General features: G+C 31.7%; 1 protein-coding gene across 1 annotated transcript in view; it reads right to left on the bottom strand.

Moving 5' to 3' along the window:
* The window catches only part of LOC118197726 (J domain-containing protein-like), an 80,748-nt gene that overhangs the window by 20,628 nt on the left and 33,745 nt on the right, over positions 1 to 26,375 (bottom strand). The window contains exon 4 of the mRNA XM_085811551.1: positions 18,434 to 18,518. Coding sequence (XP_085667677.1) covers positions 18,434 to 18,518 — 85 coding nt within the window. The remainder of the gene's footprint in view (positions 1 to 18,433; positions 18,519 to 26,375) is intronic.

The following is a 26,375-nucleotide window of genomic DNA, read 5'->3' as shown; positions in this document are numbered from 1 at the left end:
GCTACAACGATACCCGATACAACAATAACTCCCTCTACTACAATAATGTTTTGTGGTCCCGGTGATTTTGCATATAAACTAATGTTAATCTCCCCTCAATATTGCGATATTCTCTAGAACAATAAACCTCTGTAAAATGATTTTTTCAATCTAAATTTCAATATTATTTTCTCCCTTTATAATAATATTTTGATTTTCAAATTCTTTTTTTATTTTCATTTCCCCCCCCCCGTCTATTAAGACTCATTGTGGATATTCAACTTATCCCTGAATAAATAGCTATTGTTCAGATTTCAAAACAGATGAAGACCACCCTTTATGGAATTGAAGTGGGTGAGGGGGTGAAGTGTAAATGTATGCCTAGTCTCATTTCCCAGTAAGCTTTGGAATTCTGATAAGGTTTAAGGACATCTAGACCTGTCTGGTCACCTTGTCACAGAACAAGTGCCCTTTGTTAGAGGAACAGAAGGAGATGGAGGCGGGGTATTGTTAAGTGACGTACTGAAAAGTGAGTTCAAAGGTTGTTTTATAGTCTTTAACGATTTTGAGTTCTACGCGAAACATTTGGTTTAAACTTTTCTTTCTTTCACGCGATATTGTTCCCTAAGATGGCAGGGCGAAAGCAACTATCTTTTTGAGATAAACTGAACGTGATCAATGATATTGATGAGGGAATGAAGCAGATTGATGCGGCTAAGAAACATGGATTATCGCAATCTACAGTTGCAACGTTCCTAAACAAGAGAAAGCAAATCGAAGATGCTGTAACTTCAAATGAAATTAACCCAAAGCGAAAACGACTGAAAGTTGCGACAAATGAAAACATTGATGCTGCTGTTTTAAAATGGTTTCAAGAGATGAGAGCAACAAATGTCCCAATAAATGGACCTTTATTATGTGCAAAAGCACGGAAATTTGCAGCAATGCTAGGGAACGAAACTTTCAAAGCTAGCAATGGTTGGTTAATGCGTTTTCAAGATCATCATGGAATAACTTTTCAAGAAGTTCACGGAGAGAAAAAGTCAGCCCCGATAAATGACGCAAATGAATGGTGGCAAAACAAGATGAAAGAAATCTTAGAAAAGTATGCTCCAGAAGACATTTATAATGCAGATGAAGCTGGGCTGTTTTTCCAACTCCTATCCGATTGAACATTGGCATTCAAGGGTGAAAAGTGTTATGGAGGGAAGAAATCAAAGCAGAGACTGACTGTTCTGTGTACAAATAGCACAGGAACGCATAGAATACAACCTTTTGTCATTGGTAAATCATTGAAGCCAAGGTGCTTTAAGAACGTGAAAATGTTCCCGTGGAACGCTTTAAGAACGTGAACGTTCCCGTGGAGTATAAAGAAAATAAGAAGGCTTGGATGACGTCTAAATTTTTTTCCGAATGGTTTCAGAAGTTAGATAATTAAATGAAGAAGAGAAAGAAAAAAATCGTTTTGTTGATAGATAACTGCGGTGCTCACACGTCATTTCCAAAGCTACAAAATATCGAAATCGCTTTTTTCCCTGCCAATTGCACTTCAATTTTACAGCCTCTTGATATGGGCATAATTAAGTGCTTCAAAGGATATTACAGAAAACGGTTGGTGGACTCCATACTTGTAAACTTTGAAAATAAAATAGAAGACCCTTTCAAAGCTGTAAATGTCAAGGAAGCGTGTGAAAATATTGCTGGAAGTTGGTGGGAAGTAACAGAAAAAAACCATTCGGAATTGCTGGAAAAAGGCCGGTCTTTGTGTTATGGAAGATAAGAAATCTGATAATGATGAAAATTCCAAAGACAATTATCTCTGAGATGATCAAGAATGTGTTTTGCACATCAAAAAATTCGTATCCCAACTTGAGGAAACAAGCGGTAAAAAGTTTGGAATTAGTATAGAAGACTATTTAACAGCAGATGATGATCTAATGGTTTTCGCAGGAGTTACTGATGAAGATATTCTCTCTGAAATTACTGATGAGATAGGAAACAATGATGAAGATGATAATACAGGTCCATCGCAGTCGTTATTGTCATCCCAGGAAGCTCTTCAATCTGCGAATTCTCTACGGACATTTTTTTCAAGCCTTCCGTCGACAAATGAAGAACATTTTCGTGCACTAGACTTAATGCATACAGTATTGGTGAACTTAACAGTTAAAAAAATCAATAAACAAACAAAAATATTGGACTAGTTTCAATAAAAAGTGTTTTCAGGTATATGGATATTTCTGTGCTTATTTTCTGAATTTATCTTATTTATTTATTTTTTTAGTATTTAAACCACTATTATTAGTATTTTACAAATTAATTTCTTCTAAATATAGACTTAAAAGTAGTATGTTATGCACCTTAAACTAATAATAATAATAAAAAAAAAAAACTCTTATTAAATGCTCAAAATATGTGGGCCCTGGATATAACAATATGCCTCTCTACAACAATGTATTTATTTGGTCCCTAAAATATTGTTGTAATGAGGTTTCACTGAATATATATTTAAACACATTTAAATTTAAATTTTAACAAACATGTATAAAAGTAAAAAAGGAAATTTAAAGTCAAAATTTAAGGGGGGGGGGGGAAAAAGCAAATTTAAAGCCAAAATAATTTTTTTTAAATTAAAAATAAAATGTACAAACATATAAAAGAATTAATTCTCGAACTAATCTACAATATCATTTAAATTCAGAAACATAAGCAAATCAAGTGCAAAACCAATCCATGAAAATAAATTCACTAATTTAGCAAATTAAAATTAATCCAAACAATTTTTTTAAAAATGCATAAGTGAATGACTGTTGAGCAGGCAGGAGACAGACTTATCAAGGGGAAGTTGCCTCCAAACCTAACTCTCCAATCATTCAATTCGTGTTTCGTCATTCATGCAGGCAAGGGTAAAAGTCAAAAGCAAAAGTAAAAAGTGAAGAATGTCCAAAAAGAAATACCAATAAAGTGGTACCCTTAGAAAGTAGCATTTAAGAATTAAAGTTCTAAAAGGAAAATACATATTATGCTATCTGAATTTAAATGATATTGTAGATTAGTTTGAAAATTAAATCTTTTATACATTTGCACATTATTTTAACTTTAAATTTGCTTTTTTACGTATATAATGTTTGTTAAAATATATATATATATACAGGGGTTGGACAAAAATATGGAAACACCTTTAAAAAAACATGTTTCTTTGCTTAATATGGTGTAGGAAACCCGTTGGCATCCAAAACAGCTTGCAGTCTTCTCGGAATGGATAAATACAGTTCCTGTATGTTTGCCAAAGGAATATTATACCATTCTTCCTGCAAAACGGTGGCGAGTTCAGATAACGATGTTGGCGGTGGATAACGAGAACGCACTTTCCGTTCCAATGTAGACCACAAAGGTTCGATAATATTTCAGGTCTGGTGACTGTGGTGGCAAGGGGAGATGGGACAACTCATCCTCGTGCTCAGAAAACCAGTCCTGGACAATGTGAGCTGTGTGAACAGGGGCTTTGTCGTCTTGGAAGACACCATCACCATCGGGGAACAAAGTTTGTACCATGGGATGAACTTGATCGGCCAAAATGTTCACATAAGTCTTGGCAGTCATGTGCCCTGACACAGTTATCATGGGGCTAGCAGAGAACCACGATATGGCTGCCCAAACCATAACAGAACCCCCCGCCATGTTTCACTCTTGGCAACAAGCAGTCTGTATTATAGGCTTGAGATGGCGTTCTCCAAACGTAAACTCGGCCAGAAGTGGGAAACAATGTGAAAGAAGACTTGTCAGACCATATTACTCAGTTCCACTGCTCTATAGTCCAGGCTTTATGACTTAAACACCACCTTTTCCTGTTACGGGCATTAGCATCACTAATGAGTGGCTTCTCAATTGCAGCATGGCCAGCAATTCCCTGTTTATGAAGCTCCCTTCTAATTGTTTTGGTACTCACAGGGTTCGGTAACACAACATTCATTTCAGCAGTAACTTTTGCAGCTGTGGTCTTCTTATTTTTCGTCATAATTGCCCTTAATGATCGTCTGTCACGATTACTCAGGACACACTTTCGTCCGCGCTGTGATTTAGCAGATGATGTTTTTCCACTTTTCAAATATGCGGAATAAATCTTTGATACAGTACCTCTTGAAACACTAAACACCTCGGCTACCTTGCTTACGGAAGCACCTACCATACGTGCTCCAACAATTTGCCCACGTTCGAAGTCTGTTAACTCTGACATAATGCAATGACAACCTCACATAACAGTACTCTGACAACAACTGAACTGTTTAGCACATTTACGAAGTTGTATAGGTGGCGTCAGTAGTCAAAAACGCCAGCGCCACCTACATATTTCATTAAAATCAATCTTTCTTTTCAAACATGCATTTCACAAGGTGTTTCCATATTTTTGTCCATCCACTGTATATACAGTACAAAGTCCTTAATCTGGACTCGTCGGGACTTCAGCAATTCCGGATTATAGGTCATCAATTTAAATTTGGTAAGTTGGCATGCAGAAATTATACAATTAAAAATATGAAATCGTAATTTATGAAATAAAGAGCAATTATGATCTAAAGGATATCAAAATTTACAAAAAAAAAAAAAAAGTCAATATTTATTTGTTTACTTTATTAAACATTTCTTACAATGCAAATTATTCAAGTTGCTTCATTTTTTGTACTAAACGTGCATGCGTAAAGTATACAAAAAAAAAGTTGATGGTTTTCAGGTCCGGATAATGGACATCTGGATTACAGACTTTGCACTGTATATATGCAAAAATTGCTGAAAGCTAAAATATTATCTATATATCTGAAAGTAAATCCTTCATTGAAAATTAACGAGAAATCTGTATTCTTTTAAAAATAAGTATGTGTAACAAAACTGTGTTGAGTAATTTGTTTCTATTCTGATATCACTGATTTGCAGATCAACAGTATTCTGAAACGTGATGAAACTATGAAAAAGTCAGCATGTGAGATATACTTTCCAGCTATTAGCATTCAAAATATTAAGCATATATGGAAAGAATTCAGGTAACTCTAGCAATGCTGTATATTTCTTTTAGTGCCTAGGACAATTTGAAATAGATAGAAACTTAACTATTTAGCTAGAAAAAGAGTATATCATTAAAGGTCTCTTCCTCTGAAAAAAAATTAAGAGTCTGAAATTAATAATAATACTTTTCCCTTTTTCTATTTTTGTGCATTTTTATTTTTTTCCAAATTATTTTACCAACTTAGATTAAGTTCCATTAACTTATAAATTTGAAATTTTTTCAATTTTATGTCATACTTTGTTTTAATTTAAAATAGTATTTAATTATGTTATGTAATCTTAGAGTAATTGTGCAGAATATTGTTTTGTTAAGTCCTATTTACATATTTTTTCAATTTTAGTTATATACAGGAACTTTGATTATCTGCAACCCTGACAAAAATCACAAAAAGGTATTTACTTTTTACTAGATCAGTAACCAAGAATACTTTTATATCACCAACATAGTTATATCATAACCCACAGTAACTTCACTGAGCTTCCAGGATGGAAAAACTAAGACAAGCTGCCTTCTTAGAATTAGTTAAAAACTTAACACAAGCTTTCTTGCTTAATGAAAAAGTAACATTGCAGCAGGGGAAAGACAACAGGTTTTCCAACTCAATGAAAGTAAGGAATATGCATTTGTTAATTAAAATATTGGAAACAAAAGGTACTTTAAAGGAAAATGTTTTAAATGGAATTTGTTTGGCCACAAAAGCTCCGATTGTTAGAAGTCACCTCTCAAATAGGGTAGATATAATGAAAACAAGCTTAACAAAATCTAATGTTGGATTAAAGCATAAAAAAGAGGAAGAAGCTTATGTAGCAGAAGTTCATGTAACTAATTCTAATATAGATCCCAATATTTGGTACATGGATTCTTATGCTTCTTAACATATGACTCCACATAAAGATGATTATCAGGATGTTAGTATTCATCAAATAAAAACAGGAAGTTCAGTGATAGAAGTAAAGGGTAAGGGTAAAATAACTTTCCTCTTATCCAAAAATTAAAAAAAAAAAAAGGGGGGGAGTCTGTAACTTTTAGTAATGTTTTACATGTTCCGAAGTTAACAGCCTATTTACTGTCCATTCAGTATTTAAATAAAGTATTTGGAATGATTAGTACTTTTACGAGATGTTCTGTGTATGATGGTAAACATTTAGTTGCTAGTGGTATGGGTATGGGAGATAATTTGTATTCTCTTATTTACGTAATGAGTGGGCTTTAATTACTGCTAAAATATTTCAAATGAATTATTACATAAAAGAGTGGGCCATTTAAGTGAAGGAAAAGATATGGTCAAAAGTTTTACATTTAATGGAAAATTGTTAAGTTGTGTGTCATGCATCAAAGGCAAAATGCATAGACAACCATTTCCTAAGGGAAAAGTTAAGCGTACAAAAGTTATTAGGCATAGTACACAGTGTCCTGTGTGGGCCTATGAATGTTGCATCAATTGGTGGTTCTCGCTACTTTATTAGTTTTATTGATGATTTGCCGCGAATAACTTTTGTTTATTTTTTGAAAAATAAATCTGAAGTCTTCAAAAAACTCAAAATATTTCAAGCTTTGTTTGAAAGGCAAACTGGCAAATCAATCAAAATCTTACATTCAGATAATGGGCCTGAGTATGTAAACAATGAGATGGATAACTATTTAGCATCACATGGAATACAGCATCAAAAACCCATTCCATTTACACCAGAACAAACGAGTGTAGCTGAATGTAATAACAGAACTCTTGTTGAGTGAGCACGATCAATGTTGGTGGATGGTCACCTTGACCAAAATTATTGAGCTGAAGCAGTGCAAAATGCAAATCACTGTAAAAATATACCTCCAACTATTACAGTTGCAGGTATGACTCCTTATGAAAAATGGTATGGTGACAAGCCAAATTTAGAACACTTGAGAGTGTTTGGATGTTGTGCATTTGCTCACATTCCAAAACAAAAACGCAAAGTGGGATATAAAAGCAAAGGAATTAATGCTTGTTGGATAGAAAAGGCTATGGAATAATAGATCCCAAAACTTATGAAATAATAAATGCACGAGATGTACACTGCTAAAAAAAATGGGACAGTTCTATATCTCCCGTTCTACTGGGCCGAAATTCAAATTGCATTCTTCATGTCTCAAAAAGCGCGACTTATGATATATATTAGATTTATATATAGCACTATTCTAACATAGGTATTTTGACACAAAATCGGACTTTCTCTGATATAACATACCCATTTTTTTACATATTTCGATTCTACAACTCAAATTATGCCTAAATATGAAATTTTGTAAAATTTGGAGCAAAATTTACGGAGAAATTCACAAATTTATGTTAGCACTTTTTTTTCAGTTTGCGCCAAGAATAGTTCACTTGGCGAACTTCTTAATATATGGCAACATAGTTTCCTTACCCGTAAGAGGAAAAAAGTCACAATCGTTCCTTTTTTCCAAATAATATTCTTTATATTATATTTTTAATTATAACTGTTATTATTTTAAGTATTTTTTTCTTTTTTGAATTTCATTTTAATTGTTTAAGTTGCATGGTTTTTTTTTTTTTTTTTTTTTTTTTTTGGAATAACTGTTTTAAACATTTCTATTTACCTATTCGAACTGCATAAATAAAGGTGCAGCGTTTATTTTTTTTTTCAAATAGTTTTCTTTATATATATTTTTGGTCATAGTTATTATTTTAGGTAATTTTTAAATTTTTATACTTTTATTTTAATTGTTTGTGTTGCATTGTTTCTTCAGATAATTGTTTTCAAATTTTCTATTTATTCCTTCGAACTGAGCATTTTAAATATATTTATTAATATAAATTTTCCAGAATTTGATTTTAATTATTTGAATTGCGTTTCTTTTGGAAGAATACTTTGTAACCCAGACTATGAGGTGTTTGAAAAACGCATATATTAAAAGAGAAAATACAGTAAAGCACAGTTAACACGCCTTTCAATGTTCTGTTCAGAAAAGACATATATAAATAAGAGAGATGTATAACCGACATTTTAACTTAGGATGACTTGCATACACTGCTTTAAGTAGTTTTAACATTGTGCCCATTGCTTTACACAATTTTATCCTAAATTTGGTTTCTTAAAATGTTATTCGTATTTTAGTCAAATATTTTATTTTTGAAATTGCAAGAATCAAATATCATAAGATTAAAATGTTTTAAATTAAAAAAAAAAATACAAATACTAAATTTTACCCAAAAATTTATTTTTTTCTTCTCTCTTTTTTTTTTTTTTTTTTTTCCTTCAGGCATTCTACTTTATTCTTGCTCTTTTTCTTTAGGCATTCCGCAAGTGTATTAAAAAGCATCCAACTTTTTGAAATATCTTGATATATCTGACAATCATTTTAAATAAAGTTATCGCCTTCCATTTCATAAAGGCTCACAAATGGCCGAGCAGTAAAGTCGCTGAACACTGGTAGTTCACTCCGGGGTTCGAATCCCGGTAAACGGGCTGGTTGCATGGCCGTTTTCATGGATTTTCTCATGTGTACCGTGTATGCCAGCTGGTTTCCCTTAATTCTTTACGAAGACATCCTTCCTTTTAGGCAGATAGCCCTGCTTTGCCATAACTTAATAATCCAATTCAATCCATTTCATCAGTATTTGGTCAGAGCCTTTATCAGTCTTTAGGGGCGAAACATTTTGAAGGTATGACATGAAAGGAAAGACTGGTTTCATCAAGAGGTTTTGGTTTATTTAATTATGACAAAGCACACTAGGGCTATCTGCCTAAGGGGAGGGATGCCTTCATGGAGGACTTTCTATGGGAAACTGGCTGCATACACATTACACATGGGGAAAACCAAGAAAACGCCCATGCAGCCAGCCTGTTCACGGGATTCGAACCTCGGACCGAACTTCTAGTGTTCAGTGACTTTACCGCTCGACTGCTGTTTCATCAGGAGGTAAAAAAAAAAAAAAAAAAAAAAAAAAAAAATCTTTAGGTGACATAAACATACATCACTGGATAAACTCCTGAATCTTCAAATAATTCGACTGAGAAAATCATGGGATTCTCCATTTATGATACGATATGATGTTCTATAACGTAATTTAAATTTATACAACCATATAGTCTAAAACCAGTCGCTCTTCACTTTAATATGCAATGATATCGTTTTTGTCTTTTCTATTAACACAAGCTCAATTCATGGCATTTGCTGGTGTACACGTCCAAGTGTTTTCTCTTTGAACACCTAATTTTTTTGCAGTATTCTGAAAGTATGCTCAAATGCATCCAACTTTTTTAAACATCTTGGTATGTCTGACAGCCAAATTTCCCTGCAAATTTTTGCTTACTTTTCTCCCTAATTTTCTTCTTTCCTTCTACAGATATTTTCAGTGCTCACAGAAGAAAATTAAGATTTTTCGATTGCTAGACTTCCATAAATTTTGCATTCTTGTCAATTTTTTAAAATATCAATTACACGAATTGCGTTTCAGCTGAAGACAGTTTTTCATTTTCTAGCGATTTTAACTATAAATAAAGTTTAAAGTGAAGTCCTAAGGATAAATATTTTAATTAAGAGATTTTTGCTAAAAGAAAAAGAAATAAAACAGTCCAGCAGGGTTTATTCTGTACCACTGAGTCACCCGATTCTTATATCGGCTGAAACAATCTAAATCATATTAAAGATCATGTTTTTCATACAATATATAACGCGAGAGAAAAATTAGCTTCTTAAAACATTCTTTCTAAGAGGATTAATATAAAAGATTATATTTATATATATATATATTTTTAAAGGTGGGACTTGAACCAAACTGTCAAACTTTTAAAGTTTAATTTACATGGTGGTTATAATTAAAGTTCCACTTTGGAATGGTCATAAAAGGAAAACTACTGGACCAAGTGTTATCAAACTTGGGAATCGTGTAAAGGAGGTTATGGGAATTTATTTTCTGTGGGGGGGAAAAAAAAAAAAAAAAAGAGTTCAAAAACTCACCACCAGGGGAAAAATGGCGCTGTATGCAATATTGTTAAATTAAATAAGACATGAAAACATTTGTTTAAAATGTGTTTAATAGTTTCCGAAACGTGTTACAAAGCATGTTCAATGTAGCATCCAGCATTTTCCGAAAGCAAGTTAAATCCTGTTACTGCATTCTCAACAGCAGCTCTTAGCATATCAGGAGGAATGTACGTACATGTCAGTGTATCACATTTTTCATTTCTGCCAAATTCTTTAAATTATCACCACAAACAGTGCTTTTGAGATAACCCCACAGCCAAAAGTGACAGGGGTTGAGGTCTGGTGGGAAGAGGGAAAGTGTCGGCCTATGAGACGTTCATTCGTGAAATGTTGCCTAAGTAACTGTGTGACACATGAGAGGTGGGGCCCAGCCCTGCATAAAAATCGTAGTACCTAAAATGCCACATTACTGCAGTTCACGTATCACGAGACATTTTAACGCTGACTCTAAGTGAGCTGCAATCACGGTGGTCCAGCTATCGACTGTTCTTCAGAGAAAAATGGTTCAGTTATAAAACTAGCTGTCATTCACCACCAAATGGTGTGGAATGACTGCTATGCAATCGAACTAGATAGATAGCATGAGGGATTTCTTTGGCCCAAATCGATTATAACCCTTTGACGTGCGCAATATTATTTTTATGATTTTTTTAACTAAAAACTCTAGAAATTGAATATTATGATCCTAGAGACGAATAATATATGAATTAAAAAAAATCTACTCTTGCCCATTGTTCTGTGAGTGATGGTCGCACTGTGAAACCACCGCGCGTCTAGGACTTTGAAACTTACTGATGTAGTAGGGAAAAAAAACTTACCATTTTCCATGCGCATTTCCTTAAATGACGAAATTTACGGATTAAAAAAAAAAAATTTATGTAAGAATTGCATTATTTATATTTTTTTTACATTATTTTACAAAGTAAATCGTCAGAAAAAATTTTAAAATAAACATTTATGTAATTTTTCTATAGCAGTGAAAATATAAGTACCTACATAATAAGGACATTTGGAAAAATGGATTAAAAAACTCAGTAAAAAAAGGATAAAAAAGAACTCAGTGTTTTTTTTTTATTTCAAAGAAAAAAAATTTTTTGTGACACTGTTCAAAGCTTGTTTTGGCTCTTTGGTACATGCATAGACACACATTGCACGTTTCGCACATACATCTTGTTCTATGAGGTTTCTTCCTTGTGCTACAAAATGTACACTGCCTGGATTTAAATTTCGCTGGTATATGTCCAGCGTTATTTAGTTTCTTTTCACCTGGCTCATGACATTTGTGGTTTTTTATGTTAATAGGGAGGACTTTATCTTTTTGGCTTTGTACGGATTGTTCGTTTCCCATTCATACTTATTTTATTCGTATTTCGTCCCAAAATATTCAGAAAATATTTTTAATTTAAATAAAACCTTTATGCAATTTCTATTTTTAATTATAGCAAAGTATATTTACATTAAATTTAAACCACAGGAAATAATTTATAAAATCACAATACTAGCTTGGGGAGCAAGTGTGTTGATGTCAGAGAAAAGTATTTGGAAAAGAAAGACCTTTTTACTGGGCAGGTGCATGTATTGTTAAGTAATAAAATAACTCTGTGGTTTCAAACCCCTTTATCTGTATCCGGGTAAAAATAAACATTCCTATTTGAAAAGCAAGCGAACGTCATTGAGAAGCAAACGCCAGTGGTTTCAAGGCATGACCACCGAGCCTCTAGAGGATTGTAAGCACTGTGACACAATGCTCTAGTGGCGCAGTGGTCGCGCCCTGAAACCACACAGCAAATGCCATATAGAGAGAGGTTTTTTTTATATATATGCAGTTTAATTACTGCAATTATTTATTGTTTATGACAGAAATCACGATTTGCGATGACTAACTCTGAAATTTAAAGTTGTTTATAATAATAAAAGGAAGTTATTTTGTCTCATCGAAAACGAATTTTGAAAGGCATCCGATCTGAAGTATTAATACCTAAAACATATATGATTCTACAGTCATTTTGTGTTATTTAGATGTAAAAGATCAGTAATCAATTCATTTTCACTCAAAAATTTCGGAAAAAAGAGGAGAAAAAAAAATCAGAAAATGGTGGTTTCAGGGCGCGACCACCGAACATCAAAGGGTTAAAAGCGTTTTGAATCAGTATCTTCATGTTTTAGGGCCGAATTCAGGCTCAAAAATTACAAATTAGCGATCTATAAGAAAACGATTTCCACACTGTATGCACTTGTGCTAGTGATTTGTGATCTCACATTTTCTAATCATTAATTCGTGGTTTTCACAGAAGAATTTCTCACTTACACGGATGGCGCACTCGATGTTTGTCGAATTTAATGCCTTTAAATGGTAATTTGCTTACTTCAAAGCTTCTTAATGGTATAAAAGATATTAAACCCATGTAACAAAAGGTTAAGTTAGATTCCAACTCATATTTCATTTAACAATATTGCATACATTGCCATTTCCCCCCTTGCGGTGAGGTTTCGAACTTTTTTTTTTTTTCCACGGAAAATAAATTCCCATGACCTCCTTTACATGATTAACAAGTTTGATAACACTTGATCCAGTAGTTTTCTTTTTATGACCATTTCAATGTGGAACTTTAATTATAACCACTCTGTATATTATTAAATTTTAATTTGAAGCTATGCGTTATATGTATACCATGCGTAAAATTTTCGCTTTTATGGAAAAATAAAGAATCGAAGCAAATATACTTAGTATAATGGACCAAAACTAAAAATATTTCCCCTCACTCTGAAAATAAAATATTGAAACCTTGAATTTATTGGGTTATCAAAATATTTAATTTGACTTATCTTCTAAGTCCTAGTTCCAACAACAATTCTGTCAAAAATTCCGAATTACTTAAGCTGAAGTAATTCGGAATTTAGTAAATATTCACTGTATGTTAATAAAGTAGTCAGAGTGTAATAAAAATAGATTTTACGCTGATGCATTTTTTTGTCTGACTTCACAACATGTAATAAAAGAGAAGGCTTGTAGAGATTTGTTTTTAACATGCCTCTAAAAGTAGATGTTATACTGCTTTTGTCTCTTCAATGTCAAAAAACTTTCCTTTGAGAGGCAACTTTAGTTTTTGAGAAAGAAAGAAAATCACAAGATGACAAATTTTTAGAACATGCAGGACGATTAAGTACACATACTTATTTTCAGAACACAAGCGTTTCTCCGACTGGTTATTGAATAATGAAAAGATGCATTGTAATGCAAAACAAAACATTTGGAATACGTTTTCTGACTGAAAACGTAAAATTAAAAGTCATCTGCTTAATTCACAGCCATTTACAAGTCAACTACTCGGGCAATTGCAGAATCGTTTTGATCCTGAGCTTGTAAGACAAACCTAATATCACTTTAATCTTCCGAGAACATTCCTTCTTTAGCTCATATTCCAAGAATATTAAGTGAATACAATTATTTCAAAAGAAATTGAATATTTGTTTGCATTATGGCTTGGTAGTTTACTAACGAATTAACAAAACTTAAATTCTGCTTTTTGTGTCTAAGAATACAACAATATTTTAAATATTTACAAATAAAATATTAAATTGGAGCCTCATTAGTTGCCTAGCATTTTAAGATTGTTAAATACTAATTGTTTGTTGCGAAGTCTAACCCAGGCTGCATGGTTGGTTTTCGTAGTTTTTTTTTACAAAGGTTCTCTATGAAAGCATCTTAACCAAATAGCTCCCATGTTCTTTCTATGTTCAAATAACCAACTAACCTAGTTTAAGTGCGATTTCCAAGTGAAGTTACTAGCAAAACTCGAATACTCATTAAAAATGATGTAGCTTGCCCATCAGGAGTAACATGAAAGATACGGTGCCAATAATTGAATTGCTGTTACAGTACGCTGTTTCTAAACTTAGATGGGCATTCCTTAATTAAATATCATTGATTTGTAACTTCTATTAGAGCTGACGGTAAGAAATGAAGTGTAAATAAATAATATCGTATGCAATCTTGATTAACATAAAATTAAAAATATTTGCATAGAAAAATATTTGCATTCAGACAGAAAGTTTTTTGAAATATTTGCAGTTACTTTATAAGAAGGATTTATTAATAACCGCAATAATTACTTATTATATTACTGATGATTAGGATTCAGTTCTTGACAATTACATTCTAAATTAGAATTTTAAGGATATAATGAAAATACACTACGCACAAAAATACATTTTAGGATAAAAAATTAGTTGATTTTTTATGCTTTAAACCTTCTTAAATTCATTTAATAAACATCATATCCTCGTTGTTAATTGAATCCAGAATGTTGGGTGTCGTTTATATAATTATTCTTACTCGTCCACAGAATCTGCTGGCTTATCCAGCCATTAAGTAGCTGCAGATCATTTCTACATAACCATTGATCTTCCATTAATTCAGTCTCTAGAGGGTTGTATGTTTATATCATAATTTCACTTTTATAAAAATGATTGTTCTAAATCTTATGTTTCTATAAAAATATACCATGCTTTAAAAATATGGATGATAGTATCAGCCGCTCTTTCAGCCACTTCATAAGCAACAGTTTGTTTAGAAATAAATTATGCAGTTAATGTCATAAAATTCAAATAAACATCAAACGAAAATTCTCAGTTTTAGACAATTCGATTTAAACGAAGTAAAGTAGCAGACGATAAAACGCCGAAGGTAAAAATTTACTCTTACAAAAATTTACTCTTATTTTTTTTAAAAATGAAGAAAGAGAGAAATTTAAAAAAAGTAGTTAAAATTTGAATAATATCATCTATAATTTAAAAAAATAGCTTTTCATATAGCATTAATAAATATTTATTATGCATCATTGAGAGAAAAAATTTCATATAATTAATTCTCTGTAAAATTTTATTTGAAATTTAAGGTCAAAAATAGCTGTGGCAATTCACTGTAACAAAAATCCATAAACCACATTTGGCGTTATTATCACCCAAAAAAAAGTTGCCAAATTTCAAAACGCGAAAATATGTAAATTCGTGTATATCTTAGAAAATTTTAATAAAAAGTCTAATTTTTTGCAGATATGCTTAAAAATACACCTTTTTTAAGATGATGGTAAAAATTTTATACGTTATAATTCAAAATTTTTTTCGAAAAATTTATAAAAATTATTTAAAAATAGAAATTTAAAAAATAAAACACAAAAAATGGGTAAATTTTATTTGGAATGAACCTAAATTTTGAAATGTGAAAGGAAAATAATAAAAGTTTAATAAAGAAAGAGATATTAATAAATCTTTACCAAATTCAATTAACATTGAGGAGCTAAAATTTTGAGAGCTAATATTTTAAAAACTACTCATACGATTTTTACAAAACTTGGTATTCTGGCATAATTGAGTCGTAGAATTGAAATATGGAAAAAAAATCGATATGTTATTTCAGAAAATGTCCGATTTTGTGTCAAAATACCTATGTTAAAGTAGTGCTATACATAAATCTAATATATATCCTAAGTCGTGCTTTTGAGACATGAAAAACGCAGTTTGTATTTTGTCAATCGGCCCAGTAGAATGGGAGATATAGCACTGTTCCCCACCCTTTTTTTTTTTTTTTGAGCAGTGTACAGTTTTTGAAAATTAAATGTACCACAAAAAGGCATGTAATAAGCAAAAATTGTATAATGAATCTTCATTCAGTGGGAGCATTATTATGACATTTTCAGATATTGAGAATGAAATAGCTGATGATCAGACTAATGAATTGGAAAGGATGGTTAATGATAGTACTCAATCTGATCATCATGAATTAGTTTATGATAGTATTAAATCTGATAGCGATGAACATAATACAGCTCAAAATGATAGACACAATAACAGTAATATAGTTGATGAGCTACCTATGCTGACCAGAACAGAAAACTTAGATTCCTGAAAATTTATCAAGACTTTGACACACACGGAATGCCAGAAGTGTGAATGCCAAATTTAGATGATATGTGCTTTATTAAAGCTTTGGCAGCAGCAACAAATGATGTGCATTCTGAACTGAAAACCATTGAAGCATTAAAGGGAAATGATGCAAACCATTGGAAAGATTCTATATGTGAGACTATAATAGGTCATATTAAAAACAAAACGTAGGAAATAGCAGAGAAACCCTATAATACGAACATTGTAGATTGTTTTCAAAATTAAATGTAATTCAGTAGGCAAGATTGAAAGATAGAAGATACGTTTAGTTGCTAAGGGCTATTCTCAGATTGAGGAAACAGACTGTATTGAAACATTTGTGTCAGTTGTCCGTTATGTAACATTAAGAGTTTTATTAGCTGATGCAGCTGTATATGATTGGGAAATTGTACAAATGGATGCTGTAATGGCTTTTGTACAGGGAACTATAAATAAAGACATTTATATGAAAATTCCAAACAGTTTCAGTGAATTTTACAAGCAAAACTTAAAGGGAAAGGTCCTAAAATTAAACAAAGCATTAGATGGTTTAAAGCAGAGTGGTAGAATATGGTACCAACTGTTAGAAAAGAGCTTAATAGAAATGGGACTGAGACAAAGTTCTTTTGATAGTTGTGTCTAAAATAAATGGAAATAAACAACTAGTTATTGTCACTATTTATGTTGATGACTTACTCATTTTTAGCAATAACATAGAACTTAAAAAATTAGGTAAAACAACAACTTAACGAAAAATTTGAAATGAAAGACTTGGGACCAGCAAATTATTGCTTAGGAATTAAAATTGAATGAGATAGAACTAAAAGGTCCATTAGCCTTAGTCAAACCCAGTATGTAGAGAGTATGCTTCACAAATATAATATGCATGAATCTCATGGTGTAAAAACACCACTAGACCAAAACCAAGTGTTACCTAAACTGCAGATACCAACTAGTAAGGAACAAAAGCTACCTGTTCCTTATCGGGCTACCGTTGGAAGTCTTCTTTATGCAGCTCAAGCAACACGACCAGATATAACTTATGCTGTGAATTTCCTTAGCCAGTTCTCCAATAATCCAGCAAGGGTTCACTGGAATGCTGTCAAGCACATCATGTGATATCTTTGAGCCACTACTGATGCTACATTGTCTTTTTCAAAGGACTATAGTACTGACGTCCTTGGTTACAAGGACTCAAACTATGGAGGTGATGCTGGGGATCGACGATTAACCACTGGATATGTTTTCCTCAGTAGAGGTGGTGCAGTATCATGGTGTAGTAAGCGTCAACCTACCATTGCAACTAGTACAACAGAAGCCAAATATATGGCTCTTCCTGCAGCTACTAAAGAAGCCATATGGCTCAACAAAATTGTTACAGAACTTGGGATTATTACTGCAAAGCCAGTATTATTATACTGCGATAACAACAGTGCTATTAATCTCAGCAAAAATAGTGTGTATCATGGTAGATCGAAACATATTGATATACAACACCATTTTGTGCGAGAAGCTGTGAAACTTCAGCACTCTGACATACATTATAAGACTACTAATGATACGATTGCAGACTTTTTGACAAAAAATTTAAACAGTGCAAAACATAAAATGTGTGCAAAGATGATGGGTTTAAAATGAAGACTAATGCAACTTAATGCTTTATTACATGTACGTGTGCTGAGGTAATTTCTCATTGTATTTAATTAGGATAATAATATTTAAACCTAAAGTGGGAGTGTGAAAACAGTGGTGCCATTTATGGGCCAAGAACATTTAATATGTTCTTGGCCCATAGATGGCACCACTGTTTTTATACACTTCTATAACTGTGCAAGCCAATAAAACTTCACTTGTGTTCCAAACTCCCAACAGGTATGTTCTGTGTTATTTATTCTCATACATGTAAGTAACCACTCTCTGCTATATTGGGTTTCTAATATTCTGACCAGCAAAAACATTATTGTGATGGAGCATCCTCCTTATTCACCTGATTTGGCTCCATGCGACCTTTTTTATTTCCAAAAGTACAAATCTTACTTAAAGGAAATCAATTTTACCTCAGCTGAAGAGGCTCAGGCAAAAACAGAAAATCTCCTCAAGGGCCTTCGAAAAACCTCGTTCCAAAACTGTTACCAGCAATGGTAGCACTGAATGCAGAAGTGTGCATATGCTGAAAGGAACTACTTTGAAGGTGATAATGTCACAGATAACTGATTATGTAAGTACAATGATTTATTGGACCAAACTTTTTTTTTTTTTTTTTTTTTTGTGTGTGTGTGTGTGTGTCACACCTTGTACATGTAGAATTTGGTCATGATAACAGAAAAGTACTGAAAATTCTCAATATGACTAAGCAAATGTTACAGATGACAAAACACAATGACATACTCATGGTTTATATGTTTATGGACTCGAGTCTTTTTGTCTGAAAATTTACAATACTTAAAAAAGAAATTCTGTATATCATAAAACACTGATACGTACTTCTCTCTTCACAGCAATTTTCAGGAAGATCACAAGCATTTTCTAACATCAGATCTTTCTGTTTTTTAGTTACCCAATGCACAGACTATCAAAGAGGGAGTGAAAAAATTATCTATTCAGTACTATACAGAAATTTATAATTTGTACCATACAAAAACATAGTTTATTGAATACAGAGCATGAAAAAAAAAACTCGATTGGTCATTCGAATTTTAAAAAATCACATTAATCATATAAATGATTTGAAACACTTATTAGTTTCTAATTCAGAAGTCAAACAACAAAAATCAGCGTTATATTTACAAAATTTTTCACAGGACTAGTTTCGATGGTTTTACCGAACCACCATCCTCAGCTGCAAAACTGCAAATGAACAAGATAGGAAATAATGATTAGATAAGATAAGAAAGCCTGGACAAGAATAAGCAAGTGGCGCCATCTGTTCGTGAAACCAGAACTAAAACATAATTTCTTTAAAGGCAAATTTGGATTGGAATTAGGATCGTTAACTAGAACAGAAAGATTTTTATGAATGTGAAATGTCTCTAGAAAATCCAGTTCTCCAATGGAAGATGTTTTTTGAATAATTTTGGCAGCAGAAAAATTGAAAGTGTGATTTTCGGACCAACAATGTTGAGCAACAGAAGACTTCTGGGTTTCCTTTTTTCTAACATATGCCTCATGTTCCTTGACGCGAAATTTTAAGACTCTCTTAGTTTGGCCAATGTAAATTAAACCACACTGGCAAAGAATCTTATAAATACCCCAGGAATTCATATCCGGAATGGGGTCCTTGAGTATGGAACTCGGAATTTTATTGATGGGAGAATAAACATCCCGAAAGTTAAATTTCTGCAAAATATGTGCAACTTTGTAGCTAATTGATGGAAAGAAGGGAATGACAACAGAATTTTTATAATCTCCTAAAACAAGAGTGTGCCTTTTAGTGTGTTGAGATGAGAATTTTTTAACTGCTTGATTAATAATGTTGGGTGAAAAGCCCCTGTCAATAGCTATTGCTTTTTTTTGTTGTTGTTGTTTGACTTCTGAATTAGTATTTATTCAGCGTGTTATTGTGTCTTACTTATTAGTTTACTTCAAGCATTTCTTTACATTCAGAAACTCCATTACTACTTTCAAAATTAAATAAAGAGCTCGTATGGCTCTTGACAAACCTAACAAGACACATATTGAGCTCTAACATGTGGCTCCGAGTATCGTGAAGGTGTCCACCTCTTCACTTATTATAGATGAAATGAACTTTGAGTGAATTGAGTCTGAAATTATACTTTCATCTAATAAACATATGTATTACTTTATATGTATTACTTTAGTTCTTATTTTTCCTATATCTTTAATGAATTTATATGGCAATTGCTAATACATATTCTTATTTTTTAAATACATGATTTACTCTTTTCTGAAAAATTTAAATCATCCTGTATACAGTGGCATAACTAACACTCTTGGGCCCTTACGCAAAAAAATTTCTTAGGCACCCCAAATAAATTTACGGTATTCAAAGAAAGAAAAAAAAAAAAAAAAAGAGGAAATGTTTTAGATTTTAACTGCCACCCAAAAGGGTTTGTATGGGTTTTTATGCTCTCGCTGAGCTCTACTTTGTTAATAACCCATTGACATTCAAGAACATCAAGAACTATCTTCAGCCAATACCAAGCAGTATATTATTATTGTTATATGACAATGTAAATTTGAAAATATAACAATCTGTTTCTAAACATGCACATGTCCACAGTAGAGCCAAATTAAATGGTATTTTTTGGACCTGTATTTTATTTGTATGTTAAGGGGGTTAAGTATTGCTTTCTTTGCACTTACGCTACATAAAGTCGAACAACAAAAATCACGAGGTTTTCAAAAGTTGAATAGCAGTATACATTTGGAATTCCCATTGCAGTGTTAAGTTTTGGCATAACATTTTAATAAAATTTTTAGTCTTTTCTCAGTTTATCATATCAATATTCAGCTTTCTTAGAAAGATGACTAATAATTTTCTGTCTTTTCATTATTATTTTTTTATCTGTTAAGTTTATTAAATATCATGTTCATCTCACTTATGCCACATAAAATTCAGTTCAACAGAAAAATCACAAAATATTTAAAAACAGCATATCATTAAGATTCCCGACAGAGGGTTAAGAGTTTGCCATACATATTTTTATAGTCACTATATTAAAAAAAAAAAAAAAAAACTAGCTGCCTAAAATAGTTATCATAAAAAAAGAAAAATTGTATAATGATTATAGTTAGTTCAGTTAGGATTATTTCACAAGAATATTGAATGTTTCTAATTAAACCTCTCATGATTCTAATGCATGTTTATTTAAATCAATCATACGAAAAAGTAGAAGAAAAAAAATGCTGAACTGCGCTTATTGCTTTTAAATTGCTCAATTTATTATTTAGTAACTTTCCAGATTAAATTTGAAAGTATCTGAGGTTTTAATGAACGGTTCTTATCTTAGGTTTAATGAACACGATTACATGTGCAAGGTAAAAGAATTTTACTTTCGGCAATGGCGACACATTGCTTTCATGGAGTCAAGTTTGTTAATTAAAACTGAAAGATTTAATTAACAAATTTGAAAATTTTTAAACCTTACATTTTTCTGAATAGCAACAGTCTCACATGCTGGAGATAAAAATGTCTTATTTCAAAATGTGTTTGTCACTGCTGGCTTTCAAACTGTTGAGTTTGTTAATCAAAATTGCATTAGAGTTTTACAAAGTATGAAATGAATAATAAAACAAATTGGAAATTAAAATTCAGGCTTCCAGGTGCACATATTCTAGTGGAGAACGACATTATTCAAAATATGATGGCTCTAGATACTATCATTTTTTTCACAATGCAAGCAACATACATTCATACATGCAGGTTCTTCCTTATTTAATTTCTTTAAAAATAATACAGGGCGACAATATTTGGTGGCAACAATTTGAAAAGTAATATGCCATTTATAGTGCCCAACGCAATACATGTTATAGTAAACCACAAGAATCACTCATATTAATAAATTTAAAGTTTAATGTTAAGATTGGTTTTTGGACCTTGGTTTAATGGAAATAATGGATTTAACAGATTATATATTAGTAAATATGTGAAAAAAATTTTAAAATGCTGTGAATGACATGTTCTGAAAATTGAGAACTGCAAATAACATACCATGATTTTTTTTTTTTTTTTTTTTAATTTGCGAAATTTATGCCAAATTAAATACTCAAATTGTGCCCAGCTACTTCTTTGATTTATATTTAAAAAATGTGTCTATTGGTTATTTGATCATGATAATGAATTATACAGAAATAAATTAATATACAAAATAATTACATAAAATTTAAACAATGCCAGCAAACCAAAATCATTAATTAATTTTTTTAGTGAAATTTACTGTTTATGACATCAGTTTCTTTCAGTTGTAGTTTTATTTTATTAAAAGTCACACAGGTTTATGAATCATTTTATAGGCACTGAACATTTATTACTGTGGGAACCGTAACTGAGTAAGATTATGTAAAAGAGCAATCTAGATGAGTTCACAGTAAGACAAGAGCTAAACAACAGCAAGGATAGATGTGTCCAAAACATTTTGACGATTATTCTTTTTTCTTTTCTTTTCATTCTAATGTAAATAAATAAACCTTAGTTTAGCATTACTTGATGTATTATAATGGTGATTACAGTAAGGCTTATTCATCATCAACCTTTTCTCTACATAACTATGGTGTCAGAAGTAGTTGTTTCGATTTCCTGTCCATAGTTGGATTGTGCTAGGTCATCTGTGTTAGATCCTGATCACCATTGCATCTGGAATAGTAAAGTTCACCCATTTTCAAATGGATTACATATTGAAGAACTTCAAAGCTAGAAGGTATGTAGATTTTGTTTTCATATTTGACAGATTTTAAGTGAAATAAAACAAACCAATGTTGCACTGAAGCATGGTAAAGCAGATAAAATTAGAACCTTACATAGATTAATTTTCAATACAGACGACGATAGATCAAATTGAAAGAGAATTAGAAACTTTTATGGTTTTGACTTTGCTTCAGATAGTGACGAATTTCAAAAGAAATTAGAAGAAGATGTAGAATAAAACTTTTCATTTAATGAGCTAACCTTAATTTCTAATATTTTAAGTATTTCATTTGGTACATCAGAAATAACAAACAATAAAAAAAAGTTTTTATTGTGGTTTGAAAAATCATATTTCCAAAAACTGTATTCATAAAGATAAGGGAATTAAATGTTTTAAATGCAAAACTTTTGGTTATAAAGCTTTGGAATGTCCTAAAACAAATTAGAAAGCAGAAGTAGCCATTTTGAATGCTAATGTTGAATCGAAATTGAACAAAATGTAATGATTGGTAATTTAACAGTAAAATCATTAATAGACACTGGGAGTCAAGCGACATTGCTTGAAGAATTATGTCCTTCTACTTTGATGTGGTTTGTAAAATGCTGAATAGAACCATTAGCCTATTTTAAAGGAAATATTCAAATTGATGACTTTAAGTATAATGCTGACATTTGTGTAGTGGAAAATGATGTTATGTCTTGTGACGTCATCGTAGTGTCGTCATCGTAATGTGTTAATGCAGGGTGTAATTCTAATAAATGATAATGGAGTAACAATTAGAAATAGATCTCAGTGCATAAAAGAAATAGATACTTTATTTATTCTTCCAGTTGGGGGTGAAAGTGAAGTAAATATTGAATCTGATGTTCTGAATATTTTCAGAGATTGCAACAATTAGTTTCAAGTTATGTACAATGTAAGACTAGAACAACAAACATAAAAATGAACATTTTGATAAAAAATAATCACCTATATTTCATCAGCCTTGTAGGTTGCCATTTTCAGAAAAAAGAATTGTTGAAGCTCAAGTAGCTGAATGCACTGTATGAATGATGTATGAATGAATGAATGCTCAAGTAGCACAAGGAATAACAGAATCTAGTTCTTCAGAATATTGTAGCCCAGTTGTAATTGCTAAAAGGAAAGATGGAATACCTCGTTTGTGTATTGCTTACAGGAAATTTAATAAAGTCATAGTAAAGGATAGGTTTCCACTTCCATTAACTGAAGATATTCTAGATCGAACAATCACATGAGTTTAGTACGATCAATCTTAAAAATGGGTTTTTCTATGTTGACGTAAACAGGGACAGTAGGAAGATATATCATTTGTAACACATGAATGTCAATATAATTTCAGTTTCTCAAGGTTCCTTTTGGACTCTACAATTCTCAACACAATTTTTTATGTTTAATTAATGATGGTATTGTTTTGTGGTATATGGATGTTGTAATAATCTTCTTGTCCTCTCTCAAAGAAGGAATCGAATGGCTTGAATGAGTCTTAAACCTTGCTAGTAAGTACAGACTAGAGATTAATTTCAAGAAATCTCGTTTTTTGAAGAAGCGAATCAAATTTTTGGGTCATGTTATTGAAGAAGGTAAAGTTTTTCTATTCCCTTTAAAATTGAAAGTGGTCCTTAATTTTCCAGAACCGATTAGTTTGAAAGAAGTTCAAAGTTTATTTGGTCTTGCCGGATATTTTCGCAAATTTATTCTAAATTTTTCCATAATTTCTCAACTATTAAGTGATCTCCTTAAGAAAGGTAATGACTTTCACTTTAGTGACAACGAAAGAAACACTTTCAATGTTCTGAAATAACATTTATGTGAAAAACCCGTACCCAGCACCAACCGTATCAGCACAGCGGTACTAAAATGCAAACTGATGCTAGTATCCATGGTAATGGTTGTATACCCATGCAAAAATTCTACGATTAATGCCTACATCCTGTTTATTACATGAATAAAAAGACATCTGATGCAGAAAATAAATTTACCAGTTATGAACTTAAGGTACTAGCTGTAATTCAAGCCTTGAAAAAATGTACACTTTATCTTTTAGGAAAACACTTCAAAATTATTACTGACTGTAATGCGTTCAAAATGATGATGAACAAGAAACACTTAAATACACAAACAGCATGTTAGGCATTGATGTTAGAAGATTTTGACTATGAAACAGAACACGAATGACACATGATGACACACTGAGCAGAGTCCCTGTTATGGTCATCACTCAAGATAGCTTCATTTTGAAAATATGAAATGTTCAAGAGCAAGATGATCACATCTGAGCTATCAAAGAAGTCTTAAAAGTTAAGCCTTATGATGACTATTGTGTTAAAGCTGATTTACTTTATAAATTTGTAGATGTTAACGAATTACCAGAATCAATGCAAACTGATATAATTAAGGACACACATCTTTGTGGACATTTCGCTTTTAAACAAACTGAAGACCTCTTCAAACAAGAATTTTATATACCTAAACTTAAAGATGAAATTGACAACTGTATTGCAAGGTGTTCCTTGCATATTAATTAATCATAAATGTGGCAAACAAGAAGGTATGCTGCATTCTATACCCAAACAAGATGTGCCATTTCATACATATCACATTGATCATTTAGGACCACTCCAGAGTACTCATTACAAGTATATTTACTTCGAAATATTTTCAAGATTATTGTCCAACCAACAGTATCTAGCACATTCAAATTACTACAGGACTGCCTCGTGCCAATGGACAAATTGAAATGAATTCTGTCATAATTTATGTTCTCTCCAAATTGTCAATTCAAAATCCGTCAAAATGGTATTCACACTTTGGTGAAATTCAGCAAGTGATCAATTCAACATACCAACGCAATATAAAAACAGCTCCATTCGAACTCATGTTTGGAAATGAAATGAAATCTGCTGAATCATGATAAAATTACAGAGCTGTTAAATGCAGAGATCCAGTCAATATAGTATACAGTAGCTGTGTACATACATATATTGACCAAATCCTCTTGCATTTCTGTGATATTAAAATTTTTTTTCTGTTTGAGTATTCTTTATATTCTCATTTACTTAAAAAAAAAAAATATTGAATTTTTTTCCTTTTTTTGCAGTAAATATTTTATCATTCAAACCATATCACTGTTCATTTTTGTTCTTGCATTTTTCTGATAATAGCTTTCTTCCTTTTTTAAAAGTTTTACATTTGCCTTTAATTAAAAAAAAAAAAAAAAAAAAAAAAAAAAAAAAAACTTTTTTTATAACATTTTATGGTATTGCATTGCATCTTTCAGATGGCAGTATTAGTGCAGAGTTCTAGAGATTAAGTGAATTATGTGAAACACGTTGAAAGTTTTTGCCCCAAGCTAACAATCTATTGTTGAGGGAAAATGAAAAGAGATTTTTGAAGCTATGTATTTGTGAGTAGTGTGGATGTCATCAAACAAGGAACAAGGAAGGTTGTCAGCAATAACAATCCTCAGAGTCAAGAGGTTAAGGGTGCAGAATTTTTCTGACCAATATTGCAGTTGAAGTGTTTTTTTTTTTTTTTTTTTTTTTTTTTTTTTTTTAGACTTTGGGATTCTGATCACATTTCACCATTGTCTTCAAAGCATTAATTTATTTTCCTGCCTAATTTAATTTCATGCCTCTCATTTTTGGAGTTCAGTAAAATCTCAGCTCAACTCTGATTAGACACATGCATAAAATAAACTCATGTCTATAAATTAAGGATAATGCAAAATCAGGCAAAGGAAGTGTTAGAAGCAAAACAAATTTGACTTATTTGTAAAGCTTATTTATTAAACAAAAGGTAAACAGCAAAAAAAAGATACTATATGTTTGATATTATTAAAAAAATTAGCGGTTTTTTCTCCCTGGAGAAAATTACAAAAAAAAAAAAAAAAAAAAAAAAAACCTATTTACAACAAACCAATATTACATGGTTGGTATGATGGTTAATAACCAATATTACATGGTTGGTATGGGACTCCGTACAACGCCTAGGCACGCTGAGTATCAAATTATCGATCTGATCTTGGGGGATATTACACCACT

The sequence above is a fragment of the Stegodyphus dumicola genome, chromosome 2 (genome assembly GCF_044657685.1).
Source record: "Stegodyphus dumicola isolate Sdum_Otavi_A_Nest chromosome 2, ASM4465768v1".
Taxonomy (NCBI): Eukaryota; Metazoa; Arthropoda; class Arachnida; order Araneae; family Eresidae; genus Stegodyphus; species Stegodyphus dumicola.
Note: the sequence above shows the minus strand (reverse complement) of the source record. Positions and strands in the feature narration are given on the sequence as shown.